This window comes from Lampetra planeri, chromosome 29, assembly GCF_965212315.1.
Source record: "Lampetra planeri chromosome 29, kcLamPlan1.2.h2, whole genome shotgun sequence".
NCBI classification, from domain to species: domain Eukaryota; kingdom Metazoa; phylum Chordata; class Hyperoartia; order Petromyzontiformes; family Petromyzontidae; genus Lampetra; species Lampetra planeri.
Genome location: NC_136135.1, coordinates 1,765,597 through 1,780,986, shown reverse-complemented (window position 1 = coordinate 1,780,986; position 15,390 = coordinate 1,765,597). Strand labels below are relative to the sequence as shown.

Sequence of the window (15,390 nt, the reverse complement as noted above, 5' to 3'; positions counted from 1 at the left end):
ACATGAGGTTGTTTTGGGCAATGACTTAAAAGGGTTTCATTAGTGCAGTACAGTACTGCATGGTGTATTCTTGCAATATTTAAGCAGCGTTAAACAATATTTTTTTGTTTTTTTTTGCTTGATGTGGGTACCCGTACCCATCCGGGTACGGGTACCCATTTGCGACCCTGGTGCGGCCGGGTACGGGTAAGGAATCAAAACCCGTTTGCGACCTCTGCCCCTGACCATGGAAGTCCAGTTCACCATGGGCAGAGGTCGGCAACCTACGACTCCGGCACCGCATGCGGCTTCACCGCGGACTGTTTTGTGACGTTGTTTATTAAGGACCACCATCTCGTATTCACATGCATTGCGGATCTTGAAATATTTAGTTTTTTTAGCCAAATATAAATAAATGTATCTTCTTGTTATTTTGATTGCTGACCCATGAGCTAGATGGATTGCTCCTTCGCGATACTCATAAGTATGACGGCATTGGAAAGATAGCCGATGCTAACATTTTCTAAATCTATGTACACGTTTGTGAATATTTGTAATTTCACATATTTTTTTTATTGTCGTATTGATGCGGTAGTAAACAAGGCTAAACATGAACTTCACAGGAAAAAAAAACTGACCTCTGAATGAAACCCACCACAGGAAATTATACATTTACAGCAACTATACAGCTTGAGACTGCGCAATACAAACAAGTTATGGAAACGATAAATGTGTAGATAACGTTACACTTTTCAACAAGTGCTTGTCGTTGCAAGTATTTAATTATCAGTCTTGAAGCCGACGGGTATCTCTCGGGGCAAAATTCGTGTGAGAATTTGCAGATTCTATTTTTTTCTCTGGTTTGTCTCCAACGTTTTGGGCCACCTTTTGATAGAGTTGGCCGATTTTGTATTTGGCGAGTCAATAGCAACACACATTTCTATTATGGGTTGGTTCATGTTGGATAATTTTGTACGAATTTTTAACAGACTGGGTGGACCCACAAAGCTTTCATCTTGCGCTGGAAAGTGTAAAAAAAGACTTGGATCTTGTCCATCCTGCTGACGACGGCTCATTCACTGGGAGAATTCCCAAGCGGAATTTTCCTCATTCTCAGGAGGGATGTTCCGTGAGCTCCAGGGAGGAGATGAGGCGGGTGGTGTCGCTGCCAGACCAGAGTGCACAGTGCACGGGGAGAGTGTGAAACTCACAAAACGGAAACATTATTAGGGTAATGCACAGCACATTCGCATTAGACTAGAAAGATGTGTTGGTTACCTGTGTAGAAAGGTGGTAAAGACGTAGAATGCGGCATCTGTGTATTCATCATACAGATTTGGTTTTCTCTTATTATTAAATAAGTCTATTAAGGTAATCTATTACCTTTCCAACATGTTATATGGCCACTGCAGCCACTAATGAAAGCAGCGTGAATGGAAAGACATTCTTTCGCATGCACGCTTAATTCACAAGCCAGACAATCCACCCATGGATAATCGAGTTAAAGCGGAACTTGTAACGATTTGTGTGCCTAGCAGCCAGCAGGGGCGACAATAACTACGAGCGGTTGTGTAGAATTATTCATCGTCAGCCATGATCCAGCCACTGATGGATGAAGGCTTCCCCAAGCCATCACCTTCACTCGGTCAACAATCCATCGAGCACCTGCAGCAGTGGATATTCAAAAGGGCTGTAGATGTACTTGTAGTGTGCTTAATTGGTCGCGTCTTAGGACTTTATGCTGGCCGTGGCTGTCAAGTTCAAAGCTGTCACACCGTCTGCATCAAGGGCACTCACCACAGGCGATCTCGGACCCGGTTTCTCTGCTCTCTTAGAAGCTTCAGCAGGGGATCGTCTGGGAAATCGACTCCATCTGAATCTTAAGACGAGGAATCACGGACACGTGCGTACAAAACAAAAACTATTTAACTCGACAGGCACGTTTTCGCAAACACAATATTACAATTCATGACTAATTGTTGGGTTAGGCCACGTGATCATCGTGTAACCCTCCACTACCCTGCACAGCGAACCAAATAAAATTGCAAAACACGACCGAATAGGATGATTAAATACCTTTGGCTGGTCACACATTAGTCGACACCAAGTCTGGCGACGTGATCGTCACTATCAACCGCTTTACTCTGAGCATGGCTTGTATGGTGGGTGGGGGGGGTAGGTTCCTACCTTCAGGAGGCAGAATATCGGGATGGCCGCCATTTTCAAAGAGGCTCGTGTAATCGACCAACACGAAAGTAGTCGATTACAACTCTTAGCCAATTAACCACAACCTGATTGACCAACTGTTCCAGGTTCTACTGTCGCGTACGAGAGAGGGGCGGCGTCTCCGTAGCGATGCAGTGACCACGTCGAGCGAGGACGCTCACCCTCCGCCTGCTCTAGGAGACGCAGCACGGCACTCGGGAGTCCCGGTTGGGCCGACGGAGGAGAGCGAGGACGCGACGTCGCGACGGCGCCCCGCGACGCACCTCCCTGGACTCGACCAGGCCGCGGCTGGAATGAGAAGCGATGTCACAAATGTAATCCTGATACTTCTCAAAGTACCATTGGAACCTCCTTTGCCAGTAGCAAAATATGATAATTGTTTTTTTACACTTTTATCTGGCAACAAAACTGACACCTTTTTTTTTAATGGTAACAAAGTATACGTTACCAGTAGCAATGCAACGATTTACATCCTTCCAGGCTTCAGTCATAACAATGCATTTAACACGTAGGCTGCCATAACAATACAAATTATTCATAACAATAATCATTTCAACTTGTAACGCGCCGAAGTGTTCATTCGCTCTCGTCGAGAAAGGATGACGCAAGAGGCACAAGAAACTACAGACGAAGGTAGCCAGGCGGGTGAGCCGGCACCAGCAATTGCCCAAGTTCTCCAGTCCTCTATATACCGAGGTGTTATCAGCCAATTAATGTGTTTATGCATGTGGGAGGAAACCAGAGCATCCGTAGAAAACCCAAGCATGCAAAGGTGGACACACTTTATCCCATATAGATGGAACAGGTGGAGTGTTTATTTTTGCTGTACTGCCGACCCTCGCCTCCAGTGCCGGATTACAGACGTGCCTAACCACCACCGCCCGGGTAAACTCGGATCTGTAATGACCGAGAGAACGATGAACTCACCTCGTTTGTCTCGGATCGTTTCAACTCGGCGGGCATGAAGAGTCGTTCGTCGAGGACCTACAATCATCACAATTATCATCACAATGAGTTCACGGATATCTTTAATACGGAGAATCAGCATGTGCCTGACAAACATATTACCATACTTATATTTGCGCAGTAGGCGATGGGTTACAACAGACGTCTGTGTGTTGGATTGGCCAAGGTGGAGCAATTGTGTGCCCCATACCCCACCCTAACATGACTCCACTGGGTGTTCTCTCGTGGGGTCACATCACAGACGCCGTGTGTACATGCGAAAACAACCGTGAGGTGCCGATGACCTCGGCTTGCGCACCGGTGAGTGTTGTGAGCAAATCAGCGCGGCTAGGCTAGAGCGTGTCAGGAGATGGTTAGAAGGCTTAACAAGTGAGTGGAAATTGGTAGAAGACATGCAGAGGCTTTGAAATCTACATTTTTGTTATCTATTTCTCCTGATATTAGTGAGATATCTAGAAGTGGATCTCTCTTCATGATGCCGATATAACTTTGCACAGTATATTTATCCGTAAAAAAAATAATTTAATCTAACTCACACTCTCTCGTGTGCATTCGTACACAAAATAACCGACGGAACACACCGACGTTAGTCAGTTAATGTCTACTTGGACAAAGTTCTCACCAAACCAACAGCGCTGCTCAACGGAGACTCGTCGCTCCGTGCCGAACCGTGCACCGCTCCGCCTCCTCCTTCCCTCCGCTTTTTCCCGTTTCTGGCTCGCTCGGGTCGCACCTCCCCCCTCCTCTCGACGCCACCGGCGTCCTCTCCGCTCCGTCTCCTCTCGTGCCGTTCCCTGCCGGGTTTCGCCGCCCTGTCAGGGCAACCTCGGTCTGCGCTCGACGCCGGCGGGGACGACGACTTCTCTGCGGTCCCGGTGCGACTTCTGCTCCGCCGATCGCTCGTCACGTCGAGACCCGAGGCGCCGTGACGACGGTCGCCATCCCCGCCCCGACGTTCCCGATCGTCGTCACCGTACGCGACTTTGGTTTCGGACGGGCGGCTCGCGATCTTGGAAGTCTTCGGCCGGCCCGTTGTTCCACTCCGCTCGGTCGCGCTGGCCAAACTCCGAGGTCTGATCTCGCTGCGACTCTCCTCCTTTCCCCCGTTGCTTCCGTAAGGAGCGACTCTGACCGGGCGCGAGGGGCGATGCTCGTCCCGGATCTCGTGATGGACGAGGGGGGCGTGGGGGCAGGGCAGCACGTCGCACGACAGGTGGAGGTGTGGCGTGATGACCATGGAGTCTTTGGGGCCTCCTAGTGTGTCCGATGTGGGGGCTAGCCTGATGTGGGGGCTGGCGATGGGCACCTCGAAGCGGGCAGGGGCGTTTGGTGGATGCCTCCCCGTGTCTTCCGCGGTAAAAAGAACACCCGCGTTAGCCTGCGAAATACCCAAGCAAAGGAGAATGAACACGTTTGTTAAATAACTTGTATGAAACTTCACGGTGATACTGCACACCGGAGACCCAGTGCTTTGGAGGACATGGCCTTGGTGACTCCTTCCCAGGCAACTCCTAACCTGGTCTCCCTCTTTCTCTGCTTTCAAGTCTTTCCTCAAACTCTTCCTCTTCCACCCCATGCCTTGAGTCCCCTTTAATTGCTTCCTTTTTCTCCTTCCATTGATTGCTCCCTCGTCTCTTCTTTTGTATTTGTGCACTCCGGGAGTTTTTTTTTTACGTTATGGCTGCATTAAATATTTAAGTAGTTGTTTCGTATTTCCATTGTGACACAGTCAACACGTCCATCAAGGTCTCATTTTACCACTACTACCACCATCTGGTTTGAGGTCATCCACTTGGTTGTCAGCCTCTGGGTGCGACTGCAATACCTGGCTTGGCGATCTGCCCCTCTTTCCATCCCACACGAACCCCACCCCATCGTTACCTTTCCTACAAACATGTACAACGCTATGCTACCTCGTTCTATTCTGGAACTTTCGAGTTGCTAACCCTATCCTGCTATGCCTGCCAAACTGGGCACCTCACATAGCAATCACTAGCATGGGGCCTCGTGCGCAAAGAATGAAATGAGGCCCCCTCTGACCCATGGGAAATGGTATGTACGTATGTATGTTGAACTTTTTTCGCACCGTACGTAGCCAACCGTGTGAATCAGAGGTGCGGGGGAAGGACAACAAACTAAACACAAAAAGGTGCACTGCCTGCGGACTCAATCGCTACTCCACTGGCAGAGACACAGACACACGCTCGCCTGTGGCAGCTGCCATGGAGTGGGTCGTGGGAGTTCCCGATCGCTGGAGGGCACCGCTGGCACGTCGTGCGCTGCTTTCGTCCCAAACTCCCTCGCCTCTTCCATCCTGCGCCGCAAACGCCACTGGTACAAGATGTCGTCCGCTGGGGTCGTTCCTCTGCCTGCGCCAGGCGGGAGTGGCGTCGTCAGCGTTGGTTGCGACGAGACGAGGGGGGTCGTGCTCCCTGTGGGACCCGATCGCATCATGTGATTACACACTAAAGATATCACAGTGACCCCACAATGTGACCTCACAGCGTGACCCTCACAGTGCGACCCCACCACCGGTACCAGGCAGGAGGAGCTCGAGGTGGCCCCACGGCGGACGTGCTGGCTCGGTGAAGTTTCGCTCCGACGAGCGCGCGGACCCAAGCCCCGCCGAGCTGACGGCGCCCGCACGGCTGCTCAGCGTGTTCTCACTGGCGGAAGGATCGAGACAGACGGAGCAAGCAGGAGAGAGGGAGTGAGTGAGAGAGGGAGTTAGTGATAAATGCACGCAGAAAGTGAAAGAGAGAGTGACACAAGGAGAGAGTGGAAAAGTGAACAAGAGAGAGTGAGCGATACATGGCTGAGTGCGCAATGTTGTAAGTGGAAGCGAGTGATGGGGTGAGAGAACATCTAAGAGAATAAGAGAGGGAGGGAGCCATAGATTAAGTGAGGGTCACAAAAAGTGAAAGACATGAAACGAGCTAAAGTGAGAGACATGGAACGGAGTGAGCGGGATAGCGAGTAAGAGACCGAGGAAGCGAGAGACTGAGAGACACTTGAGAACCCGGTTTAATCACAGACAGCTGCCTGGATTCTAACGCAGGATCTCAGCGGTGCCAGCTTGGCCTTGACCTTTAAGCCACGTGGCCACTTCGTATTGTTGTTATTTTTAAGCAGCTGCTTATCAGCTGGGTCGAACCCTGCCACAGTTTACCTTCTCTCCAGGAGCTGGCTTGCTCGCTCCTGAAGACTGCGAGTGTCTGCATCCATGAGGCCGCTCACGGACAAATCCCCATCGCCCTCCTTTGGCCCCGAGAGACAACAACAGAACACACAACAGCAGCAGCAGCAGCAACAATTTCAACACATTTATTATCATCTCAATGCCATCCCATCTCGAGACGCTTTACAACGTCATGAATAATTGTAAGTTGGGATATAAAGGAGGGGGTGAGGAGAGTCAGGGGAAGACGCGAGGGGACAGCGACATCGCGACACAGCCGAGGACGTAGCGACCGGGGCCCAGCACAAACAACGAGGATGACGAGTCCCAGGCACAGCACACAAAAAACACAGGCATACATATACAGACAAATATTCCCCCCCGTATAGCTTGAACAAACTGTTGGGGCAAGTGCTGTTAGTGACCACCTATGAAAGCTGGCATGGTACACAAGGGGGTGGGGGGTGGCCAGCACCACTCCCGATCGCCTTTGTCTCCCAGTGATCATGTTTACACAACGCACCAGGTACTCATTTGAGGCTGAGTTGTCATATGTACATACAGACACACACAGAGAAACAAACACACAAACACATTAATATACACATTCAGAAACACACATTATTTTTAGTCGGTAACCTGATGACCGCAGGCTGGCCATAATGAAATAGTATAATTTTGCATCTTTCTGAAAACTCTGGAAGATAAGAGGCACCTCCACCCATGCCGTTATTTGAGGGTATGGTCCATAACGGGTATATCATATCTCAAGACTTCCTTTAATGCGACACACAGCCGTGAAATCAATCCAGGGCTGGATGAAGGCTTCCACCCTCTTCACCAACCCACACTGACTGGTGTGGATTGGTGAAAGGGTGGGTGGCCTCATATTGGTTCAGATATCATTCGCCACCGATGTTAGCGATGCGTGGGAATCAAACTCAGGTCACCGGGTTCATACTCCAGTGCGTACCATTTTACGCGCCATTTGATATGATAAAAAAACAATCAACTGTCGGTGAGGGTTGGCATCACATAGAAATTATTCATCGATTAAAATAGATTCTTACTCTCACGATAGATTAATGTAATTATATGGATAAGAAATTAATATTTACGATTCATGCAAATGAAACACAAATGAAAATATAATACCTTGTCTGCATTTTTTAAAGTTATTTTGAACACATTCATAATGACCAGAGATCAAGGAACAAAATAACTCCTCACCGTGTCCGAATTGTGACGTTGTCTCATCCCTTCTAACGAAGAGCAAGCAGGGCTGGGACCCGACCTGCCGGATGACCTTTGACCCAAGGACCTCTCGCTGGATGACCTCCGTGGTGACCTCGGCTGTGAACGACCTGCAAACATCGTTAATGGCACGGCAGACGCGTAGTTCAAATTTAGAGAAAAAAAAGTCTGAAAATATTGGTAAGATGTGGAGATGACCTTTCCCATGGATGGTCATTGTTGGTGCAAAACAGGGGTGAGAGACCTTTTCAAATACCGTTGGCAGGGCCATACATTAACACACGCCTCAGTCACTTCTGTAACCGCAAGAGGCCCTTGCTGTGAAATCATTGACTGAGCACGGGGACTAAAATTGGAGCGATGTTTGTGGTGATGGATAAATATGGCTTGCGGGCCTTCGTGATATGATGTCATGATCACATGATTTAATATGATGACAAAGATGTCAGTACGGTCATAATGACAAATTACGGTCATAATAATGACTATGATGATGATCACGATAACCACAGGAAAGATCACAAAGATGATGATGATAACAATGATGCTGTCAATGGTGACAAAATGACGGTCGTAAAAAATTCTCAGGATAATGATGACAAAGCATTCACATTACCGGAGTCGAGGTGATCCGCCGCGCGTGCTGTGGCTTTGGTCGTCGGGCCCTGGAGCCACCAAAACGAGCCGCCCCCTGCACGCTCGGCCGCCTCGCGCTCCGCTCGGCTCGTGGGGCGGCCGTGACAGAACCGCTCAACAAACCTGCACGACGGAGGAGACAACTCTTAACCTTGCAGACACGTACCTAGGCCAGGGGTAGGGAACCTACTGACCGCAAGTCAGATGTTAACAACCTCGGCTGGTATATAGGTCGTGGGTTCGATCCTAATCCTGACTCCTGTATATTTGGAGTTTGCATGTCTCTTTCCCCGTGGTCACATGGACTTTTCTCCGGGCCCTCTGGTTTTCCTCTCCACGTTTAGAATCAATGTGCGTTTAGAGTATTTGGATACGTGATAAGCCACTTCGTTGAGCTATCATTTGTGGCCAGGTCACTTCTGAAAAAGAGCTATATAGCTCAGTGGGCCTTATCTGATGAAATAAAAAGTTTAGTTTAGTATAGTTTAAATATAACTCACGACCTAATGTCATAAGACCCACAGCAACACAAGGCATATTAATTTTAAATGGCTCACCAAAATTATATTTATCCATCACTGCAAGCATCCGAGCTGTACTAATTGGGTGTGGCCTGCCAACATTATTTAATATGAGCACGCTCAGTCACTTCCGTCACTGTGAGGATCTCTTTATACTCGGCTGGCACGCACGTTATTTTTTTATTTTGTTATTGGATAACCCAAAGGTGATAGTGATTGTTTGTGCTTGTAGAATTAACAAAAAAAAGGACCAATGACACTTAAAAAAACCTCATGACCGATACAAACAAAAATCGCTCAAATCATACAAAGAATATTCTCAAATCGAGCCATGAGCCTCCATTTTGATAGTTCATTAAATTTCACGGAAATCAATATTCACATGCCTAGCACAAGAACTCGGGGTGGTCAGTTATAAAACCCCCCCCTTACTGGACAAAAAGGGCTCGATAGCTCATCGGATTCCTCCAGGATAAATAAAGATTCTGATTCTGATTCTGGTTTGGCTGGATCAGTGCCCAACCACTGCCACAAAGAAATACGTTATCCGTTGAGGAGTCAGCGCTACCGTCATCAAAATCCGAACCTTGCAATGACAGGCTCCCTTGTGGGGGGCACAGGTTCCAGCCCTGCTTCCCCCTCCACAGCCTCAGGCGTGCGAGCTGAGCTCTGCTCGGTTGATGGCCACGATTCGTCGAAGGGGTCCGAAGAGTCGGGGTCGGGCTGGGAGTTCGCTGTCCGAACCGCTACCTTGTGATGGCGCAAAGCACAGGGAGTGTACAGTTACAGAGCCACTGCGCTGTCATTGTGACTCGTGCTGCAATAGCGCAATAATTAATGTATGAATGATGATTACTTATTGATGATGAAAGTGTATTTCTTGTTGCAATGCATTAAATGGCAGTAAAATACCATGTCAATGTAGTATCTGTTTGCGATCGCATCTCAGGACAATGTACAGATACAGATGGCGTATTTATATCATAGAGGCAGTCACAGACAGAAGACATTGTAAAGTGTTGAGCCTGGAATGAAACAGGGACTGGGAGTTCCCAACTATTGAAGACAATAGGCTACTGTAGTAGAGGGTATGTAGAGAGGAGCGTGAGACTGGGAGGGACAGGTAGATAGAGGAGAGTTCATCCTGAAGATGGTGAGATCTTGGAATTGATTTGGGATTAGATTGGGAGCCAGTGGAGGGATTGGAGTATTGAGGAAATGTCGTCTCATTTGCTCGTGTTAGTTGGTGCGGAATCTGGCAGTGAAATTTTTTGTACATCTGGAGTTTGGTGATGCTGGATTGGAGAGATGAGGGATTTGGAAAGACTGTAGAGGAGAGAGTTGTGATAATCGAGTCAGGATGTCATGAACGCAGGGATGGGGGCCTCAGTGGCTGCTGAGGTCAGGAAGTGGCAGATGTTCCGCAAATAGAGGGGTGGAGTCCAACCGAGTTGAGATGTGTCGAAAGAAAACAAGAGCTCTGGATCAGTGACAGCTCCAAGGTTTCTCGCATTCTTCATCAATATTCTATTGTACAGCGGGACAATGCATTGCAGTGTGATGTATAATGCAAATACCGTACTGCAGTACATTAGGCAATCATTTACCTGCGCCTTGACACGTTCGTTTTGCCGTTCGTCTTGGCGGGCACCGGGCTTCTGGGCTTGGGAACCACTGGCATGAAACCCAGCCTTCGGACTCAAAGACTGCAGCCGGACTGGACTCAGAGACTAGGTAGAGAGGAAAAAGACCTTAATTTAAAACAGGGGTCCTCAAACTTTTTAAACAGGGGGCCAGTTCACTGTCCCTCAGACCGTTGGAGGGCCGGACTATAGTTAAAAAAAACTATGAACAAATTCCTATGCACACTGCATATATCTTATTTTGAAGTGAAGAAACAAAACGGGAAAAAATACAATATTTAAAATGAAGAACAGTAAAGTTAAATCAACAAACTTGCCAGTATTTCAATGGGAACTATGGGCCTGCTTTTGGCTAATGAGATGGTCAACGTCCGGTTCCATATTTGTCACTGCTAGTCGTAACAAGTGATGCAAGTGTGCATCCGTTAGTCTAGATCTGGTTGGAGATTTCAAATGTTTCATTCTGGAAAAAGTTTGTTCACAGACATAAGCGCTGCCAAAGATGGTTGCCATTTTGAGTGCATGGTTCCTGAGATGAGGATATGTCTCAGAGGGGAGAAATGCATAGAAATTATGAAGGCTGCTTGACTTGAATGCGTCTTTCAGAGAGTCACAATTCTGCAGTTCAGCCAGTTCCGTTTGGTAAATTGTATCCACATTTTCAATGTCAATAGAAAATGGGTTACGGAAAAGCTGTATGTCCTGTTCATGGAGATGAAGCTCTTTAAATCTAAATTGGAGCTCCTTTTGCAATTTTTCCAGTGAATCCACACATGTTTTGTTTGGGAATGCAACCAATGGTTTTTTCGCTAACAGATTTTGAGTTGTGGGGAGATGGCAGAAGTTTTCCTCCTTCACTTGTTTGATGAGGAGGCCTAATTTTACTTCAAATGCTTTGACATGTGATTGCATATCACAGATGAGCTTCCCCTTTCCTTGAAGTTGCACATTGAAACTGTTGAGTAGCTCTGTTACATCTGTCAGAAAGGCAAGGTGCCATTTCCATTCTGCATCATTGAGCTCTGGTACTTCTTTGTTTTTTGAAAACAGAAAAGCTGTAATCTGTGGAAGTAAGTCATAGAAACGTTTCAAAACTCTCCCTCGACTCAGCCAACGGACTTCTGTGTGGTACAGAACATCTTCATAGTCAACATTTAGCTCAGACAGAAATTCCTGAAATTGTCTGTGGTTTAGTGCATGAGCTCTAATGAAGTTAACAGAGTCCCACTTGAGTGATTTACTACACAGCGCTTGTTGGTGGATGAGGCAGTGTATGGCTATTGGATGAGAATGGTTATGTTTGTCCATCTCTTGGTTAATGCGAGCAATTACTCCTTTCTTAGACCCCACCATGCTAGGAGCACCATCAGTTGTCACACTGGCTAGTTTAGCCCAGTTCAGCTCCAAACCATTCACAGTTTGGCAAACCTTTCCATAGATATCCTCTCCTGTAGTTGTTCCTTTGATGCTTTGCAGTGCAGCAAGCTCTTCTGTGACTTCGAAATAGTCATTCGTCCCACGAATAAAAATTAGAAGTTGTGCAGAATCACGCACATCATTGCTTTCGTCGAGTGCCAAGGAAAAATAGGAAAGTTTTTTTGTGGAGTTTTGGAAATGCTGATGGAAATTGTCTCCCATTTCTTCAATCCTCCGTGTAATTGTAGGTCCTGAAAGACTCACTGTACTAAATAAATCGGCCTTCTCTGGAGACATCTCTTTGGCAACAGAAAGAAGGCATTCTTTAACAAATTCTCCCTCAACGAATGGTCTGCCAGTGCACACTATTAGCTTGGCAACTTGAAAACTTGCTCGCAGTGATGAAATATTTAGCTGCTTCTGCTTCACAAAAGTATTTTGCTGAGTTGTTAATGTATTTTTCAGTTTTAATATTTTATCTTTTCTCACTTCTCCGACCAAACAATCATATTTATCTTTATGTTGAGTTTCATAGTGTCGACGTAAATTGTATTCTTTGAACACAGACACTATATTCTGGCATATCAGACACAGCTCTTTCCTTGTACTGCATGAAAAAGTAATCATAAGTCCACTGTTTTTTGAATATCCTACACTCCGAGTCAATTTTTCTCTTTCTTGACATCATTGTTTCCTAGGGAGTCAAAATTGCTATTAGTAAAATACCAATATATATACAGCGCTACAAAAACAATATACCAGCAATAACTTTGCCCACACAGAGACATACAGACTGCACTGCCCATCAATGCAGTCTGATTGGGGGAACACCGCTTTTACCCTAGGCTCACACTGGTGCGGGTGCCATTAAAAAGTTAATTACACCTGCAGTTTTGTTCACAGATCGCAGTGCGATATAACCTCATATAATTGAATAGCAATCAGAATATAAATGCACTTACTGTCATTTAAATTGGGTTTCCTACTCCTCGGCTGTCTGTCACTGACCAGCACGGGAAAACAGCAGGCAGCCCCTCCAGAGATCAGAGATCACTCTGTTATTACCCCTCTATCATTTACTCAGCACACGGGAATATCACTGGGAGTGGAGCCGAGGGGCAAGTGAGGGAGCTGAGGGAGGGAGAGCCAGTCAAGCGCAGCCAGGGGAGGGCTGGCAGCCTTAGGCCTGGGGGGCAAGTCCAGTCAATTGGCCCATTGAACCATTCACCAGCGCAGCCCAATGAGTGCCCACCGCCGCAGCTCAATCATTGCCCACCGCCGCAGCTCAATCAGTGCTCACCAGCGCAGCCAAATCAGTGCTCGCCACCGCAGCCCAATCAGTGCCCACCACCGCAGCCCAATGAGTGCTCACCAGCGCAGCCCAATTAGTGCTCACAAGCGCAGCCCAATTAGTGACCATGGGCCGGATAAATGCCCTCGGTGGGCCGCATGTGGCCCGCGGGCCGTAGTTTGAGGACCCCTGATTTAAAACATATGAAAGCACATTGATCAAAGTTCAAGGAGACCTAGTAGACAAAGCAAATCACACCAAATATACAGCAAAAACTTAATTCACCACAAATATTACGAGTCTATAATTCAGCAATAAACGGATTTGAAATACAACTTAAAATTAAGCTTTATATATGTTCAAAGTATGTGCATGTTTAAAATGGCAGTATGATGTGAACCAGAGGTCACTTGAATGGTTCTCAGGGGTCACGCTGTGACAGCCGCCTCCGTGGTCCGTTCTTTCACACGATGGGAGGCACTGCTCTGAATGGATTCTGCATCTCACAACCTTATGCAGATAGTCCAGTTCTGATACAAACATTTTGAAATTATCTCATGTAAACCCCTGGCTGATAAGCCTTAATGAATAGAATAGTAACTATTTCCCTAAACTATCATTTATCTCAATAGATGAAGCTTAAAGCACAGTTGGGCTAAAATTAGCAGAAACATTTATTATTTCAAAAGTTCAAATGGCAAGGAAGGATGCAATAAATATAAAATGCTGAGGATGGTGGGCAGAGCAAGGCCAAAGGATGTCGGAGGTCTCGAACGCCCGAGCTCACCGTGTGCCTGGCACGCTGGGTTAGAGTCTTGCCAGGAGACGGGTGGTAGTGGCCCAGTGGTGAGCGGGGCTCAACAAATGGGCTTCCTTTGGTTGAGAACACTGGGTCACTGCACCAAAAAAACAAACACCACCATCTACCAATAAAAATGAATCTGCCCATGCTAACTTGTTACACAATGTCTTACTTAACAATGATTTGTTTGTATATTTTTCAGATGTCACATATTTCCCATGTGACATTGTTGTTTGCTTCATTGATATACTTCATCGATATACTTTGAACATTGGGTAAAAGCTGAACTCACAATTAGAGCTCCATTCTAAAGAATGAAGGTGACCTCCCAGTAACCTCTATGGAAGTGGAAGAATGTAGTACTTTATGCTCAATATATCTCTATGAAAGTGGGTAATTTGGTGATTCTGCGTTGCCAGTAGTGCACAAGCACTAATATTAATAAAAACAAACTCAACACGTCCGTCAATAACAATGGTCTTAAAAGAAAATATATAAGATGCGACGTTTCAGGCAACGGCCCTTCTTCATAGCACATCGAGGCCAGAGTGATTGAGTGAATAAGAGACTTACTAAATAATTTTTTTTAATTTGAAGACAACTGCGAAACTTCCTCTCCCGACTCTTATCCACTCCACCTCTCTGGCCTATTTTTGTGCTGGGCTGGAGGACCATTGCCCGAAACGTCGCCTCTTATACACTTTACCGTTGGAGCCCACAGTGTTTAATCACTTATAAGTAGAGTTTTTTTTAATGTTATCTGTTCAAGTGAGATCATTAATATATTCCTATGAAAGTGACTTTAGTGGAAATTACCACAAAAACATTTCTATGAACCGGCGGCGGTAGAGAGAGCGGTGGCGCAGTGATTAGCGCCAAGGCGCGCTATGTAACCGGGCGACTTCTAAATAGTTCGCTTCCCCAGTCGCGGCTAAACATCGGTGGCGAGTGAGAACAACTGAGACAGGTCCCCTTAAAACAACCCCGCGTTGTTGAAGTTCAAACAAAAACCACTGCGAACCAACGCAACAACGAGCGCTAGGTAGGCCTCCGTCCAGCAGTGGTTGCCTTCACAAACGACGACGGATGATTGTGAGCGACGATAACGTTAACACGCACCTGTACTGAGCTGCAGCCATGCCCCGAGCGTTGTGTTCATGCGAACATTCAGTCGCGAGTGTGCTAAAGTGTTGTTGTAGAGTCAATGTTGCGAGCGTGTGTTTGTGTTTCCCGCGCCAACGCCCGCTGCGACCCCGCGATGCCAGGTCAGAGGGGGGGGAAACCTCGCATAGCAACGCATCGACGAGTTGTTATGGTTACCGGCGGTGTTAAATAATAATTATATTATGGTTCTTTCGGTAAAGTCACGTAGAAAGGAAATAATAATTTGTTTTATTGTTTTATATTTTCATTATTTTATTATTTCCCTTCTACGTGAATTTCGATTTAAAGCTTTCGTGACTGCAGGGATTCATCTT

The 15,390-nt window shown here is 46.8% G+C and overlaps 1 protein-coding gene across 1 annotated transcript; it reads right to left on the bottom strand.

Moving 5' to 3' along the window:
* Positions 1-527: 527 nt before the first annotated feature.
* On the bottom strand, positions 528-15,183 carry PROSER3 (proline and serine rich 3). Its single transcript, XM_078608063.1, has 14 exons — positions 15,032-15,183; positions 13,898-14,006; positions 10,368-10,490; positions 9,347-9,510; positions 8,220-8,362; positions 7,580-7,713; positions 6,341-6,429; positions 5,710-5,837; positions 5,380-5,603; positions 3,794-4,549; positions 3,133-3,189; positions 2,367-2,493; positions 1,777-1,858; positions 528-1,144 (listed from the first exon to the last, which is right to left on the bottom strand). The coding sequence occupies exons 1-14, from the start codon at positions 15,049-15,051 to the stop codon at positions 1,093-1,095; spliced, it is 2,208 nt and encodes a 735-aa protein (XP_078464189.1). The 5' UTR covers positions 15,052-15,183; the 3' UTR covers positions 528-1,092.
* Positions 15,184-15,390: the final 207 nt, after the last annotated feature.

Coding starts and splice junctions, on each gene's coding strand:
- PROSER3 (XM_078608063.1), bottom strand. CDS start 15,051: ATGGCTGCAGCTCAGTACAG. Junction 7,714..8,219: donor GGCGGATCACCTCGACTCCG/GTAATGTGAATG, acceptor CGATGTTTGCAG/GTCGTTCACAGCCGAGGTCA. Junction 1,145..1,776: donor CGGGTCCGAGATCGCCTGTG/GTGAGTGCCCTT, acceptor CTGGTCTGGCAG/CGACACCACCCGCCTCATCT.